This window comes from Mastigoproctus giganteus, chromosome 14 (genome assembly GCF_048544385.1).
Source record: "Mastigoproctus giganteus isolate SK-2022 chromosome 14, ASM4854438v1, whole genome shotgun sequence".
Taxonomy (NCBI): domain Eukaryota; kingdom Metazoa; phylum Arthropoda; class Arachnida; order Uropygi; family Thelyphonidae; genus Mastigoproctus; species Mastigoproctus giganteus.
Window position 1 is genome coordinate 74,299,361 of NC_143588.1, and position 18,565 is coordinate 74,317,925.

At 37.8% G+C, this 18,565-nt stretch overlaps 1 protein-coding gene across 11 annotated transcripts in view; it reads right to left on the minus strand.

Moving 5' to 3' along the window:
• Positions 1-18,565, minus strand: part of LOC150075249 (CUGBP Elav-like family member 4) — a 701,656-nt gene that overhangs the window by 148,163 nt on the left and 534,928 nt on the right. For 8 of the 11 annotated variants that reach the window (XM_090389136.1, XM_090389134.1, XM_090389141.1 and 5 more), the window contains exons 3-4: positions 9,366-9,494; positions 1,921-2,000 (exon numbers count right to left, since the gene is read on the minus strand). In XM_090389136.1, the coding sequence (XP_090245262.1) occupies positions 1,921-2,000; positions 9,366-9,494 (209 nt within the window). The remainder of the gene's footprint in view (positions 1-1,920; positions 2,001-9,365; positions 9,495-18,565) is intronic. The other 3 variants (XM_090389140.1, XM_090389138.1, XM_090389139.1) reach the window with 1 other exon arrangement.

The window sequence follows — 18,565 nt, forward strand, 5'->3', positions numbered from 1 at the left end:
TTGTAAGCTTTGGGGAGCTGAGCAAAATGTAACTTTGTGGGTTGTCAAGGCAACCAAATTTGGTTCGAAAGAAGAAAAACATCACGTGCCGTCAGTCAGTCTTGACACATTTTGTCAGGAGATGACTTTGACAGGATCATTAGCGTACATAAAATTCTTAACATTAGTTTTCCTCAGAGAGCTAAAAGTTATTTCTATGCAGCGTGTCTTGGAATGAATGAAGTGCAGAACATGTTTGCTCTGTAGTTTATTCTGTTCTGGCTAGAAACACTGACGGATGCGAACAAACCTGTGAACAGAAAAATGTCTTTATGCTCAAACTAACTATTCCTTTTTTACTTTGGTAGTAAGCCCTAGTATTTTAATAATAAAATAAAAAGAACAGCGTGTGTGCGCTGTACGCACGAAAGATGTTTTATTTTATGTGAAAAAATCCTTAGGAAACGTACACTTGAGATTGTATTTTCAACAATTTTCACAATTGGACAGTAGACAACGAAAGAAAATCAAATCCGTTTAAATTTTTAAAATCGAACAGATAAAACCGAAGTTATGAACGATGTAACGTTTTATGCTCACACCCGCTACTTACTCTACTGAATCGACGTTAGTGACTGAGTTAGCATAATTTAGGAAGTGACGTCATTTGCGTCTCGCATTTTAGTTACCAATCGGTTTTACTTCAGTCCGAAATATTTAGTAGATTTAATAGCCAAAGATGTTTTTACATCAAAAAGTTAGAAGGATTAGTTGTTTCTTACTCTAGTTGTATAAATATCTCAGTCGGGGAAACTGAAAACAGAAGATAAGCTTTTTTTCGAGGTGTTAGAGATTAACTTAACACTCCTCTGCTGCTCAGTATTATAAGCTACGTTGTCTGTTTGCATTCCTGTCGAGTTATTATTTTTCCTCTATGAGATTACTATTTTCATTAGTATTCAGGTTTTAGCTAGTTACTCCGTGATTATTAATTTGTCTCATTCCTTTTTATTATACCACATTAATTATCAAATGAAAACAGCGTCAAAAAAACGCGTGTGTATCCTGTACGCACGAAAGATGTTTTATGTGAAAACATCCTTGGCTTGGAAGAGGTTAGCGAAATCCATCTGTAGAATAGTATGATATCGCAATCTTCCTGCAGTTACTACCTGGTGGAAGTGTAATTGTGACAATCATAAGGAAGTACTGTATTACAATTGTGACGTCACAACCATACTTAGTATGATTGCAACAATACAAATATTTGACAACAGCATTTGCGTTACACTTCCGTTACATTCCATTGTTAGTGCCGCTATGGATGCTTTCACATCAAAAACCAAACTAAAATTCACCAGTGCTATCTTTGATGACTATAAATGCAAAAATAAACAAATCTGAGTAATTAACGTTCTTAAAACTATTCCTTTACTACAAATTACATCGTTTATTAAGCAAACGATCTGAAAATTATCACAAAAAATGCCCTGAATTCGGCGGTCAACTAACCGTCACCGAACAGCCTCGATCCCAGTTCCTCGACCGAATTATAGGATCGAGGCTATTCTGTGGTGGTCATTAATCTTATTATGCCAGAGAAATCAGAGCACTGAATCTACATGGAAAAATGCATATTAATGTATATAGAAATAGTAATAATAAGGTGATTAATACAAACTCATTAATAATGCCATATGACAGGGCCAGGTTGTCAACAATGCCATTATTAAATACAGCAATTCTTTCTTTCAGTGGCTCGTATTGTCTAGAATATGGCACTTTACTGGAACCACATCTATCCGAGTGTCACTTGGAACAAAGGATGCGTTGATCTGGTCGTACCATAACAATATAAGACCCGTTAAAGCCCCGAAGTGTCCCGTATCAAAATAAAGTACGTAATATTCTTACCTACAACAACAAACAAACCATACTTACGGGCATCGTTTGGCTCCCATGAAGAGCTGCAATTGCCGCTTGCGCCTCTGCATGAGTACTAAACTTGACAAACGCACATCCTACAGACAAAAAGGAAAAAGAAACATGACAACTATTACTACTTTGTTTAAAATTGCGCGTACATATATATAAAAATGTTTTGTCTTTTTTTATTTTTCTATTTCCAGACAAACACCTTATTACTAAAAGAAAACAAGATTTTACAGAAATATGTGACAAGAAACACGAGATTTGAACGGCAAAAAAGTCATTTATATTTCGAAAAATGTTCTACCGATGGTGGTGGGTTGGAAAGCAAATAATCTAGTGGCATGCAGAGAGCGAGAGAAAGAACAGAGACAACTGTCAGAAGAAATAAGTGACAATTTTTAAGCTGCGTGTCTTTCTATTTGAACCTTCCGTTGAATGGCAATTCTTTAGACAAGGCCCCTTTCATTACCAGCCAGTGACTCGTTTCTTTTGCCTTTACTTTATGTTATTTAAATTCCCATTTCTAACCCCCCTGTGGTTTTCAAGATACATTTCCAGTTGCCTTTATGGTCAAAATGCGCGTTCAGGCAGTGAGAGCATTTTAAAAAGCACTCCCATTTGGTTGTGCGACATCTCAGTGCAGCTTCGGAGTTCAAGAAACAGGCCGGCATTCTTCTTGGATGACATGTTTCACACATCCCGAGAACCATTAAATGTCAAAGCCCAGGCTTTCATTTGCATCTAAGTAAGATCAATACCTTCTGTCGTCGAAGCTTCATCCATTCTCATTCGGTGCTTTATATGCAATCGCTTGCGCCACGGACACATTGCCACTTCTTTATTTTTGATTTTTTGTCTTGTTGATGCCATTACAAAAGGAACGTACCTTCCCTAGTTGTCATTAGTGTAAAAGGCTGTCTAGGCCTGGCTGAAATCTTTGAGTTTTTTTTTTTTTTCCTTCTTTTTTTTTTTTTGTCATCTAAACAATATTTCTGCTTGCTTTTATTTACATGCAATCACTCCTACTGACTTGTAAGTCTGGCTAGCAAGTATAACCGAGTCAAAACTCGTATCTTTATTATAGTAGCCCAGCTCCTCCTTGCGGGCAGATTGACAAATTCTGCAAATATAGGGCGGCACGAGTTTTCTGGTTGCTATGGAAACTTGCTCGCTGACCGTTCATTGTTAAGATTAGCGCAAAATTACTGCAGTTGTTTGCGTTCATTGATTTGTATTGTATTGGATTCTATTGTTCTCTTGCTCACATGGTTCTTTCTCCCTCTCTCTGTCTCTTTCTCTCTACTCAATTCTACTTATTTTTTCTCTATTTCATGCTTTTTTCCCCCGATTTTTATCTCGTTATTTTATTGAGATGGCTTTTACAGACCACTTCTCTCAAACGAGCTTCTGTAAAATGAAGCATTTAAAACGCCATCTGGTTGTACGTACCACTCATAATTCCGATTATATTCTGTGCTGTTAGTTGTAATTCATTAACCTCCTATTATTACATTAATTTTTATTTAACTCACTGCGCATTATAATTTAAAAATTGGTTACTTAACTTCGTCATCATCATCAGCCATTTTCAATACACTGCAGGATGAAGGCCTCTCCAGCAACTTTCCAGTTCCTTCTGTTTTGAGCACTGACCGTCCATTCACTACCCAAAAACTCCTGAATTTCATCTATCCATCTCCGCCTTTGTCTTCCAGGTTTTCTTCTAGCTCCTCTTGGGTACCATTCTGTTATTTTCTTAGTCCATCTGTCATCATGTCTTCGAGCTATGTGTCCTGCCCAAGACCATTTTAGTTCTTTAGTTTTGATAAGAATGTCCTTTACTTGAGTTTGCTGCCTAATCCATTTGTTTCTCTTCTTATCTAACAGTCTGATTCCCAATATAATTCGTTCCATTATTCGCTGTGTAGTTCTCAGCTTCTCTTCCATTCTTTTGGTGAGTGCCCAAGTTTCACTTCCATAAGTCATGGTGGGGAGTATATCTCTACTATTCTCTAAAAGCTTGTTTTGTTTTACTACCCGCTGTTGACTAAAGCTGCGTAGCGCTGGTCGTAGTACAGAAGACAATGTTCTACGTATTCGCCATATTTTCGTAACCTGTCCACGTCTTTAGCCATACTTTTGCTTTCCCAGTAAAAAAATTCGTAGCAAACCCTCTTAAGTCTTTGTTCACTTTAACCCACGGTTCTTTACATTGAATGCAGGAGCACTGTTGTCTCAATGTAGTGAAACCGTAATTCTTCACCCTCTTGAACCCATACATTTTAAAAATTCTTTTATTTGTGCACATTAATTTTTAAGTGAATTTACTCAGTCCATTCAAGGCCTTAAACACCTCAATCAGATCACCTCTCAGGTGCTTAGTCTCCAGACGCTGCTGCAATTTGCAGAACTGAAGCCTTTCTTGGTAAGAGCATCCTTTTGATCCCTTCACCAATCTCGTTGCTATTTTCTGCATATGTTCCAGCAGGTCTGTCTGTATCCTTCCTAAAATGAGGCCTCCAGACTTGGATACAGTACTCAAGATGCGGCATTACCATGGCCTTGTACAAAGGAATAATCACCTCCTTACTCCTGTTAGTAGGGAGTAAGGAGGTGATTTCTCCGCCCTTTTTCTCTTGATAGCATATCTCGTATGACGAAGCAATTCAACGTACAGTTCTCTAGTTAGTTTGGCTTTTTGGGATTAGCTGTTCGATTCCTCTGGTCTAAAAATTATCAGTCGGATACACTTGGTTTTTGCATAGTGACCATTATAAGGCGTAAGAAAATATGAATCAAATATGTCACTTGTCCATAAATTGGGACTTCTAGCCACTCGTCAACTTCTAAACATGTCAATACATGCATACTACTTCCGGTTAAATAAATGTATTAAATACGACGTGTTTCACGCAATCCCATCTCCGAAAAATTTGTTACCTTGTATTATATCATCACATCATTATAATATTATCATAACAAACACGCACACAGCAAAATAATTTTATATTTTATCAGCAGTTCGACAATCCGTAAATAAAAAACTTCTCAATGAGTAATAACGAAATAAAATCGTAATTCATACAAAAAATACACTACATATAATGAATAAAACTAATTTACACGAATTCTTTCAACTCGAAAAAATGAAAGCCATAAAAAATGCTCTAATTGACCCTCCTCTGGAGGTGCAAACTATCAATTTTGTCGCATAAGCATTCTTTGAAATGTCAACGCACCACCATTTAAACGATTCTGAGATGAAAAGCATTAGGGAGAATTAAGAAACAGGCGAAGCAGAAATGGCGAGATTGTTAAATGTCGACCGCATTGTGATAAATGGGTTACGTAGATAATTCCAAGAAACAAAATATGTCAGGAACGGTTGTTTAAGGCTGTCCTACGGTTACTTTGCCACAGGACAATTGATATACTGCTCTAACTGCATATCAATTTTAATTAAATGTTTACTGTAGGATTCAAGAAAGCAAATCTTTACTGTGGCAAGGAAATCGCAAATTTGCAAAGCCCACTTTGGATTGAAGTTGACGAGTAATGACTGGACCATTACAAGAGACGTCAGGCTTTTCATACAAGATGCAGCCTATAAACTGATTCTCGACAAACCTTCATTTGGAAATAACGGGAAAGTCTTGTGACCAGTGTATCATTATGGGACAGAAAAGGAGGCAATGGTTTGATTATAATTGACATCAACCTGCATGGTCATACAGTCTTCCAAGTCTTAAGTGAGAATTTAAGAAGTCACACGTATGGGAATGAAGTCTTGAAACCGTACATTCACAGGTGATATTCATTTGGATTTCATTTTTAATCGAAAATAAAAAGAATGCAATTCTCAGCATGAACAGAATGAGCGGATTATTTTTTTAAAATTTAGTACGCTTCACTTTGAAATTAAACTAGAACACGGGTACTTCTTTGTCGTGGCTTTTGTGGCACTGCCTTGTTGGGATAGTCACTATCCCGACCATCATCAAAACCAAGAGAAAACAACCACCTATATTTTGGGAATCAATGCAGAGGCCTACCAGCAAATTAGGCTATACCACCAGCAAACCTGAGAAGATCCAGTATAGGACAACCACAGCTGCATTCCTATTTATATCCCTACTGACTTAGACACAGATCACCGGATGACATCACGACCGGACCTGAATGAGAAGAGCAAGAAGATTCTACCAAATGGCGATCACGCTTGTGCTCTCTTTTGTCCCACTTCCATCCCTTACTTCCGCGTGATGGATGTATTCCATTGTACCTGGGGGATGCCTTCTTCTTCATCCCCCATATTTCTACCTGTTTCCCCCTTACCGCTCTAACTCTCTTTTTTTTTTTTTTTTTACATTGGTCTCTGTCAGGAAGCTTAGGCGACCCTGCAGAGACTAGCCAGAGAATAATGGGCAGCCTGGCTACCTCCTAGCGGTGTGTGCGGGCAACGTGGGGTTCCACCAGGGGCCCTGCGGCCAAATGCCAGGACACCCAACAGAACCCAACACAAAACTACGTATTCAACACAGAACACTTTTTTTCTGGCATTTACAGTAGTTCTGTATTTCTTCACAGTGTACATATGGTGCAGATGTGGGAAACTACAGGGGGCGCTTGACCCTAATACTATGCACACTATGCCTTGTTGGGATGATTAAATAGAATCGTTCAGAGGTGCCATTCGTGATTTTTCAAGGTGCCACTTTTCGCACTAGTGTGGGGAGGAGTTATTACCTTCATTAATTACTGTCCTCTTTCTCTATGAGATGGTGTGGAACATGTATTGAAGTGAAAGGAAATCATAATCCCCTGTAAATATTGTTGTACATTTTAAAATTGGTTTAAATGTTTCACATATCAGCGCTACTATAAAAATTTCGTACTGGAATGTGAGGGATGCAATTGCAATAGCTTTTCTGCTTCTCAATGCAATATTCTTTCAACCTTCAATGCATTTATTCAATTCGATTGGCAAACCAGTGAAATAAGTGCCTGAGGTTTAGTCTTAAAGCAATTTAGTAACAGCAGCACGTTGCACATCAGCAACCACTTGAGAACGGTTACCACGCAGAGAACATGTAAAAATCTCTAGGAGTTTGGCTGGGAATATAGGAACTATGATTCGGTTTCTCGAAGCTTCATTTCAAAAGTTCTTGAATTCTGCAGGACTTGTAGTACAGAACTGTCGTAGAGGAAAATATCCTGCTCTTAATTTCCCACGGCACTTTTCGTCGATAGCTTCACGTAAGCAACTTATTGTAGCACTGCACACGTCCACTTGAGATGTTGGTTCTGTGAGTCGTAAGATCAATCAGAAAGACTCCTTCCTTTTCCCTTCGTCGCCAAATAAAAAAAAAGAACAATAATACCAGTGGGCATGGATTTTATAGCGGACTGTTGAACTTTAAACTCTCAAAGCCACAGCGATGAATCCTCATTTCATTTCCTGTTGCAATTATTGAAAAGAATGTTCAGGAGCTGCCAAACATGTTTAAGTCTTACTAGGAAACTAGTTTTGCTTACTCCCAAGTTTTCAAACGAATATTACGTGAGCACGAGGCTAAGCAATGTCACATTCTCTAGAAAATAGCCACGTTTTACTTTTGCAATTCACTAGCTGTACAGTTTTCTCAGAAATAGCTGGAGCTGTTACGTCCTTTAAGCTTTCTCTTTTAGGTTTCTAATATATGCTTTTAAAGTGGAGTTCCGGTTGCTTAGACTTTGATAAGACCACGAGTATTAGTGTACTGTTTGCTTTTTGTAGGGTCATTTTTCTTTACGTAATAAAATGAATTCCAGATTCTGGGCGAAAAGACCATGCAACCTTCGCCCAAGAAAACGACCACAGTGTGAAAAAACAGCCCATTAAACTTCCTTCGTGGCAACGGTGTTTCTCTACTTCGGTCGGCGAAGGGAATTAAAGCAAGGACTTATCCATATAGTGCAAAAGTCCTGGATTTAATTCCTCTGGTACACTTTGTCAAAGAAGCGATACTATCCACTTCGTTACCAGCGAAGGCTAAACTAGCTTGTCAGTATTTACAAAGATACTTGAATCTTTGCGCTCATATTTTGTACCTAAAGTTATTAACACAGATTGACTTGAATATCTGTTTTACAAAGCTTTTATAAAAGTATTTCCAACCTATGGATCGCTTAGAATCCTTTATGAAGTCCAAACTTTATAAAGGATTCTAAGCAGTATCATATCAGTAAAAATAGTTATTTATACAAGTATGATTATTTAGTATAATTACTGACAAAGGAGAAAAACAATTCGTTTTATGAGATTAAGAGTATAACAATAACTAGTTCAGCTAATAAAAAATACCTGAAAGCATAATGCGACTATCATATTTTTCTATAAAATACTTAAACTTAACAAAGAAGGCTTGAAAGTAACATATGAATATTGAAATTGTATTTATTTACAAATCTAAATTCCCTAAAGCATCTCTACCTCTTGTACAATAATAAAATAAAATTAATGCAACTTTCTACTGCTCGCTTGCTCTCTCACTCTCTCTCTCTTCCCCCTAAATGAATCCAAGATCTGATTTATGGCACGTACCACTCTCCAGCAATACTCTTCTCAGCGGTTAGCAGCAATTAGTTTGTAATCAAGTGAAAGAATTCACAGCTGGTTACAGAAAATGAGAAGCCAAGAAGCAGTGGCACAAATTTTTTAAAATGTTTGCTTCCTTTTTTAGTGAAACGGCCGATTTTTGAGAAAATATTAATATTTTAATATTACGTTTGTCTCCTTAATTTGTAGCTTAATAACGTAATTCATTATTATAATAATAATATTCCTTATTTTTTTGTATTTGATGAAGAGTGCAATGGACAGTGAAACATCTTTTTCTATTCAACGTGGAAGGCCAATTTATTTTCGAAACTGTAATATTCCTTATAATTTTTTTTAAAACAGAAGACAGAGAATATTATTCGCTTCGAATATTGACTTTAATATAAAATATAACCGTGAAACAAAACTTTAAAATTCTTTTCAAAGTTTTAAGTGTCGCTTGCGACAGAAGTTGTTCTTGGTGAGTTATCAGTCATGCACGGCACACAGATATCTAGAATGAAGCACGAAATAAGAGACATTTTCCGTACGGTGGAAACGATGGGGGGTCGTAGAGCGGTGGGGGTAGAAAGAGGGAGAAAGGGGAGAGTCAAGAGCAAACGTGCAGCTTTGAGTACGAGGCAACAATTGCGTTTGTTACCGTCTCTGAGATAACCAGAAATGAGACGGACCCAGGAGAGAGGCAGAAGGTCTCTCCGCCACTAACTAGGTCGCTAGCGAAGAGAGGATTTATCATAGGACTTTTACCGAGGAAACTACGAAGGCAGTTATGCTGCGCCCGTAGCGACTTGGAGCTCGTTAGCAGATAGTGAAAAGACCGCACAGACAGGAAGGAAGGAAAGGTTCATCTTACCTTTGCTTTGGCCGTCCGGACCCCGCAAGATCGTACACTCTTCTATTGTACCATATGGCTGAAATAACTGACGCACGTCATCTTCTGCTTGCTGTTTACTAAGCATCCCTACGAACAACTTCCGGTCTTCTAGAAACACGAGACGGAAAAGAACGGAAAAATAATTGATGAATGCCTCTGAGAAATTTTCCAAATGGAAATACGAATATAAAATAAAAACGTTTTTTTTAAGATTGACAAAAAAAAAAAAAAAAAAACAGGACAGAAAATAAAATGGCGGGCCGAGATATCAAAATTAGCAAAATTATATCTTATTAATATTGATGAATAAATTATTTCAGGTCGGTGATATTAAAAATAATGGTTATATTGCCTTCCATCCTCTCAGTATAATCTTGAACTTCGTTGATGTGCAGCTGAACTTATAAGAAGTACAATCAAACGAAAGTAATTTTGGCAAGGAGGCTTTTGTGAATCAAAAATATGGCCAAATAGAATAAAATTCTGTGTACAGAATGAGCTCAGCCAGTGTATGTTGTTGTACACTACTGATATTGCAAATATCCAGCCACGGATGATCAAACATGATTGTGTTAAGTGTTGAAAAGTAGGATCAACACTACTTATACTATTTTTTAAAACAATTTCTGTTGTCGAAATCGGTAGACTGGAAATTATTTGGAAATAATTCTTCCATGAGATCTTAAAATCATTCTGACTGATGACTAAATAAAATAATGACAGACACAAATATATGATCGTAAAGGTTATGGCAGACATATCATATTAAATAAAATGCACTATGGATGGCTTAAACGTTTGTTCTTTTCAAGAGTAGTGGTGGAGAGTGGCGTGCATGACCAATTTAGGAAATCAGATGAAGAAAAAAAATGGCGGTGCATTTCTAAAATAATATTTATCTAAAAATCTACTCTCTCACATTCTCTCTTTCCATTTCACGTACTTCTATATTTTTTGAAGTTTTAGTACTTGTTTTCTTCTAATTTGTAATACAACTGAAAATTTACTTAAAGAAGAAAAAGTGCTATTTGATTTTTTGAACTAAACCAAGTTCTGAACAAATGAAGCGAAAGAATTGGCTCGCATAATTTGATTATACTTACAGTATCTCTTTTATGGAATTTGTAAGTTAAAGAAATGGATTTAAAAAAAGTTCTCACTTGGTACCAAACTGACGACATACATACAGATGTAGAAGCCGTTTCTTACACGCCCTGTGATGTTATTAATGTATTTTTTTTTACTGTTGAAGAAGGTTTTCAACAAAAAAAGGAATTTAAAAATTTTTGATTTGTTTAACATTTCTATAATTTGTGAATACAGTTTTATTATGTCTATACATATTAAAATAGTCAAGTACACATTTACTAGCATTCAGAGAAATGATAAATGAATAGCTATTTTTGAGGCGCATTGCTTATTGAATATCTAATTATATACTACATATGAATAGAATTAAGAAATTCAACGAATTTAAAAAAAAATAGTACATAAGGAGGCTAATAAAATAACTCCCACCTAATTTTTATACTCAGCAAACTAGGAAGTACCTAGCAGTATAAAACTTTTTATATAAAAATTATTAACCGTTCTCTGTATACCAATTTGGCTAATCCTATCTCCTAAAGGTACTACGATCAGTGAGAATAATTACGCAGACATTCTGAACAAAAACTACGTTTACTGTGCAAGAAAAGAAAGAATAGATCATTTCTAGGCTGTGTTTTTTCGTTAAAAAATGTTTCAAGTAGAACTGAACCTTTAAGTTACCTTTACCCTCATTGGTACTATGAACTATCATAACTATGCGTTGCTCCCCCACAGAATCTAAAATTCATCTATACAAGGCAGTGAAATGGCTAGAACTTACGGTAAGGTTTGTTATGTCCTCCAGGAATATTTTAGAATCCGTATTCCTTCAGGGAACTGTTACATATATGGAGCATGTCTTACATGCTTGTAAGGCATGCTCGAGATATGTAGGGATGACACATTTCCATCGTAATATCTGAGCCTATCTTAATGCCGCGTTTCCACAATGTTGGACAGGTGGAAGAGAAAGTGTTTAGTATCCACTATACAAATTCGTCTGATTGTATTCCATTGGGCACGTACTTGTAGCCTTACTTGAAGAATATGGTACACAATCGAAAACCAACTGCAATCTTACTCATCATAGATAAGCACTTGGAACATTTGTTCCACAGTTATCACAAATCTAATAGTTTTTAATGAGAGAATTGTATTTATTTTCACCTGAGGAGAAATAGCCTAATTGATAATGAATTTCTACGTTGATAATTTCATTTCATCTCATTTACTTTTAGCATGCCTCTATCCAGCGGAGAGTAGTTTAAAACATCAGAATCTAAACAAAGTTTTTCGTTAGTTCCTTTATTCTACGATTAGCATAGTTCTGGAGGTCGTCTAGACAAAATAAACTCCTACAATCGTCGACCACTTGTACCAATAGGCACCACGGGATAGATTACTGTCTGGGAACATTGAACACCACAAAGTGTGCCTCACAGGAAGACTCTCATTTCTGCGCTTAGAACAAAAATCAAAATAAAAGGCTTCCTGCTAATTACAGAAGGTCTACACACAGCCAGCAACACATGATAGGATTAAAGTTCTGCTAAGCTCAGCACTTCCTCGCAGTTTTAATTTATGACTGAGGAGAATGAGTACAGTTGAGTTAACTTTACTGCTTGGGAAGGAAATCTAAATCATTAACAATATGGCAGCTCTCCAGAGAATTTTGTATTGATTCAAGGCTCCAAGGATCGTATCAGACAATGAAAGGTCACACGACAAAGCAAACAATACTTATCCAAAACCCTCCCGAAGTCTCATGCGCTCGTGAGACAGGCACTACCAAGGAAATGTACAATGAAACGTAATATATCAGCTCATTCGTAGCATGGACAGGCGCTCTCGTGTAATTCAAATGTCAGCCATAGAAATTCAAACAATTGTAGACCCACAGCTAAATGGCTAATCATTCTCATGAAATGTAGTGGGAGGCTGCTGAGCAAAGAGCTGAGATTTATAATATAAGTCGATAAATTCAATAGGAGATACAGATAGTGTAAGTTGAGGTTGTAATGGGTTGGCTTTGTGTTAGCTTCACAACATTGCTTTAACACAATGATGAAATGGGCTAAATATCGAATTATTTAGGCCATTCTGACGATCGCAATTCGAGAAAAAGCTTATTCTACCTCTTTGTGGAGAATGAAAACTCATTTTAAGGCGAAAAATGGAGGTTAGGGTTAAGATAGCGTATTGCTAGCGCTCCGGTTTGGTTTGAAAGAGAAAATCCTGAAATTAAGATGTATAGGGGGGAGGGTAAGAAAATTTATAATTTATTAAGGTTTAAGCGCGCTTTCTTACTAGTTTTATTACAATAATTAAATTTCTTTCCCTATTTGTAACGCGTATGTTGCAAGATGACAACTCTCAAAAGAAAACACTTATTATCCAAATGTTTCAGTTTAGCCGAGTATCCCAAAAGAGCTATAACGTATTCCTCTATTGGCATATGGTCAATCCATTCCATGTAGGCTTGTTTTAACCTACCCATTTTATTATCACAGATTCTTTCCCATTAGAAGTTATAGAGACACGCAGGGCAGTAAAAATAACTTAACGCAATTGGTCTACGCAGTTCTGTATTCGTACCATGGGAATGGGAATGGTGTAGTGGAACTGCTGTCAGCGAGAAAAAGAAGAAAGAACCACGAAGGAATAGGCATAATATGTAGTTTGGTTTACCGAATACAATTCCGTGATCAGAGCTCTGTCACTTACAAAAGGCTCCATCTTCAAAATTTTTGCGATCACTGCAGAGTGACCGGCAAAAATTTCTTGAGAAATGTTGTGTTTCGGAGAGAAGAAGTAAGTCGGGGTTCTCAGAAGGTTTACACACAGGTGTGACATATTGGCTACAGAAAGCCTCGTTTGTCGTGTCTGCTTTCACTTAACACCGAACCTTCTTTCACCTAACCTGTGGCGTTCTCGTGGGTAGCACAGTTGGTATCATCATCGTCCTCAGCACACCGGGTGGAAAAGACGATTCCAAGTCCCGTCAATGATGCGAAGAATTTTTAAGGGTCTTTTTCACAACGTGGCTGAGTTAGTCTGTCTCAGGCGCGGCCAGCATATCCCTTCCCGGAAACTGGGGTTGCCCTCCAGAAAACATAAAATCGACCATAGAACACACGAAATTTACTTAAATATATGAACCTAAAACCCTACAACAACTACCTGTGGCAGTGTAAAAACGATTCCAACTTTACCCTGTGCAGATAACCACATATGATGACCCACCATTCCGATATATAACTGGGCATGCTGGAACTGTTTTGTGTGAGAAACGTGGCTTCAACACTGGACCAACTGTGGCCATTAATTCTTTCAGCAAGACATGCTGATAAATTAAAATTAATGGTTGCAATTTTCCTTTAACTGTTAAGATGGGGTACCTGATTGGAATTCAGCTGTATGAGCCTTCCTCAACGAACAATTTTTATTAAAATGGATTAGTTGGGATAGGAGAATCGTATAGCTTCTGCATTTACGTGACATTATCCTCCTTGTTTTTTTTTTCCTTTGGAGTTATGTTAAAAACCTCAACCAAATGACCCAAGGTAGTTTAGTCAATGCTAATTCAATGATTGGTAAAAAAAAACAAACAAACTCAGAACGGCATAATCCAGCACTTTGAAAATTCTGTTCAAGGAAGTCTTCAAAATCACAGTGGGAACGAAAAACACAAACACAAACAAAAGTTAATTGGTTGGTTTTCTAAAATTAGAGCTGGTATAGCGCTGTGAATAGTCCAATATATCGTTCTATAAAATGCGCGTTTTTTCTAGCCAGTTTATTTTCGAGAAAAAACAACATGTCGCCCTTCTCCGAGACCGACTAACTGGGTCACCGTGCAAAGAAAAACTCTAAGTTCTTCGTTCTCAACGAGAACTGAACCTACACCTTTTCCATACGGTATGGAAGAACACCGATCATAGTTGCCACGCCATGAGGACCGGAAATAAAGAAAAATGAGTTGAAGAAAAAAGTACTGTAGCCAGATTTGGATGCACTTAAATGCAGAAAAGACGAAGAAAATAATACAAAGCCAAGAAAATGTATCATACTGCAGTATCACAGCAATTCGGTTAGGTGATTTTAAGAATTTATGCCAGGGGAAACTGTGACTATTGAAATTACAGTATATAGTGTCTGCACATTACGTTTATGATGGTTGGCTTGCCTGTTTTGTAGTTTGGAAAAAAAAAAAAAAAACCCAGTTTTTCTGATTAAAAAAAAAATCTTGTTCGGTCATGGTGTGAAAATGCCCATAATGCTTCTCCCAACTTTGGCCAGAAACCAGAATCAAACCTAGGCCACACAGGGAAGGGGGGGGGGGGGACGAGAGAGCGAGCGCAAGCAAGAAGCGCTATTCACTGTTTAACTCACAAGACTGTAGCAGCACAGCACTTACAAAAATCGTTTTAAAACTTATCATTCGAACTGTGGCTTTGGTTTCTGCCCATTACTTCACCTATTATAAAAGTTGCCTGCCCCCATGCAAAGAAATGGCACTGTAGCATCCTCATTGAATCTAATTTTAGGACTATTAATTGTGTCGTCTTTTCTACCATCCTCCTATATTTAAGATTCTCAGCCTCTCATTATCTTTTCGAAAAACTCCATGCGCTTGTTAAAAAGTTAGTTACACGTTCATTAATTTTTATGTTCTTTAATATTTAAGAAATGCAGGCAGCAGTTAGCAAAGTGCGTTCGTATTTTAAGAAGTTAGACAAGGTTCCTTCCTTTTTTGGGGAGAAGGGTAAGATATGTTGTTGGAAAGAATCTCTTGAAAGCTGCATGTGGAGTGTGGCCATTAGGCAAAAGTAAGAGCAGAAGCACACGGAGATATAAATATTAACACACGCATGTTTCTTCTTTAAGATAGACCTAAGTAGTCCCCAGTTAATACGCAATTTCCATTAGAAACTTTTCGAAATAAATACTTTTCTTTCTCTATTACGATAAGTATCTTTTAAAAGAGTTTCTTTTTATTCCTTATGTAGTTCTGGATCCTCCTTAATAAACACGAAAAATCCTTAATAGGATTATTTTGCAACTAAATCCCTTTCTTTCTGATATTTAGTTGGAAATTTCGTCCTTGTGCTCCGACTTGTGTTTATTAATTAAAATTAAACGGAAGACGTCATCCACTAACAACAACAATATCTTTAATTCATTTGAAATGATAAAAGACACAAAAACCAACCTTCTCTTGAAGTGTCATTACAATGGCGATGACAGAAGTTTCCCAAAAACTAGATCACCTTCTTGTTGGATCATTGTTTGTCGAATACTTGCTAAGATTCTTATTGTTGTATCCGTGGAGCGATGAGAAAATTCCTGGCGTTCAGATTGGAATGAGGAAATAAGAGAGGAAAGGTTGTAGCGAAGTTACTTGTCCAACTGGTGAACTCACCATCTTATCTCGATCGATGATCGCCTATTTTTAGTCGAATGTTTACTTAGCTCCTGCTTTGCTGCTATCACGTGTTTACATGCTACAATAATGGAACATACCTTAATGCTAAAGGCCGCTTTTATGACAATGCATAGTTGCATACTGTAAAAAAAAGTACAGAAAAGGAGAAAAAATGAGAACTTTCGATCATGATAATAATATACTTTAAAGGAACCCGTCAGGCACCAAATTTTAAGTGCCACCTATACTGAAATACCAGTGGAGGCCTTTTTTTTTCTCAGATTAAATGCATTTTTAATGCAACACTAGTAATGACTCAAGTGCTGCATAAAACTATATTATTATTATATACAAACTCCTTCTGAGACCTGCTAAACTTTTTTTACTTCTATTTATCGTGAATATTTGATCTTTAAAACAGTCTTATGAAGAATATAATGCACTTATTCTAAATGTAATTACAACTTCACAAACTGAGTTGGGACAGAGCCAGGATGCCTTTACATAACAGCACGTACGACTTCTCTTCTAGTTTCTTGAATAAGAATACGATAAACAAGAAATTAATACGATTCTCAATATTGAATTTGAACAGTTTTTTCGACCCGCAAAACATTACCAAAATGTGTGCAACTAGTTCAGAATTTCTGATATGAATTATCCTGGAAGAAGAAATGGCATCTCACTTATGGAAGTGTTTAGTAAGCAGAGGGCAGCATTAAACTGAAACCTTGTTAACTGGACAGTCAAATTACAAATTTATTTCATAATTATTTCATATTATGAAATATGTAAACTTTAATAATGAAAAATTCTTTCCTTAAAAAAACAGAACTTGTAAAATCTTGAGAATGAAGGATCCCAGTTTATTGATAATTTAAATTTTTCTGTAATAGCAAAATTATAAAAAAATTACATAAAATCCATATAAATCTAAAACTTTTTTCCAAACTGTTTACTCCGGGCATGCGCTGCGAGGCGTCTTGCTATTTTTATTATCTGTAATTGTGAAATTATGGGATTAAAAACTTGGAGATATGTGTTTGGGATAAGGGCTTATTTATACACTGGTGGGCAAAACTTAAGGACCAATACTATTTCTAAAGGTTACAGCCACAAAATCAAACGAAACCGCCTGTGGCGATTTGCATAACTGTGGCCGTTCAGTGGAAAGCTGTTGCGCATGCAAAAATTTGAATCGTGATGAAAGGGCTCACACATAAACAGATAAAAGCAGCAGTTCAGCAGTTATGTGCAAATTACCGAATGATGAGTACGATCGTTACAGACGTTCGATTGGTTTCATACAGTGCTACAGACAACGAAATGGCCAGTAGACAACATCTGGATGATTTTACCCGGGGTCGAATATTTGGGAAGCTCGAGGAAGGTCGAAGTGCGAGGAATGTGGCTGCAGAGTTCGGTACCGCCCATAGCATCGTCTCACGTGCGTGGTCGGCTTTCAGAACGACAGGTACAGCTGTTTGAAGGACCAGTGGTGGTCGTCCACGAAAAACAGCGTCCAATGATAACCGCTATATACTCCTACAGGCCAAGAGGTACCGACACCAGACAGCGGGATCCATTGCAAACCAGCTGCACAGGAGGCAGGATAACACGGTTTGCTGTGGCTAGGAGACTCCACAAAGGTGGACTGTTTGCCCGACGGCCAGTACGCTGTGTCCCTTTAACACCTGCCCATCGGAGACACCGTTTACAGTGGTGCATCGAACACAAGAAATGGGTAGCAGCGCATTATGGTAAGGTACTCTTTACTGATGAGAGCCGATTCAGTCTCAGCAGCGATTCTGGACATCAGCTGATCTGGCGAGAGGTTGGCACACGGTATCACCCGCAAACATCACTGAAAGGGATCGATATAGCGGTCGAGGTGTTCTCGTCTGGGGAGGCGTTATCTCGGATGGACGTACACAGCTCCACATACTGGAAGGCGGTACTGTAACCGGTGCACGCTACTGTACTGAGGTAATCCTTTTCCATGTGCGTCTATTCCGAGGTGCCATTGGCCCCGAGTTTGTGTTTATGGATGATAACGCCACACCCCATCGCACTGCAGCTGTTGATATGCTTTTGGAAAGTGAGGACATTGTTCGTATGGATTGGCCTGTCCGTTCCCCTTCGATCTAAATCCCATCGAACACATATGGGGACGCTCTGGAGAGACGCCTAGCGGCGCGTCCACATCCACAAGAAAATGTTCACCAGCTAAGATGGCGCTGACAGAGGAATGGACGATGTTACCGCAAGAACTTATCAACAAGTATGGACAGGCGGTGCAAAGCCCCTCGACATTAGGGGTGGCCATATCTCCTACTGACCACCTTTTCTCTTTGTTCCATCTTTGGCAGTGATGCGTCTGTATCATGGCAGCCAGTGCTGTGTTGCCATTTTTGAATAAAGTACCGTGTCGTTTCCTTCATAATTTCTGTACCTCACAAGGTTCCTTTGGCATGCTTTTCCCATATCCAGGCCACTCCTAGCCGAACTGGCTAGCCAGGTGGGTAAAGTGCCTGCCTGACTACCCAAAAGTCGCGGGTTCGAATCCCGCCTCGGGCTTGCATCAGAATAAAATGCAAAAACTTTGGGAGGAGCATTGTGGCCACAGAAGCCGATGCGCCAACAACTAACAAAAAAAAAAAAAAAA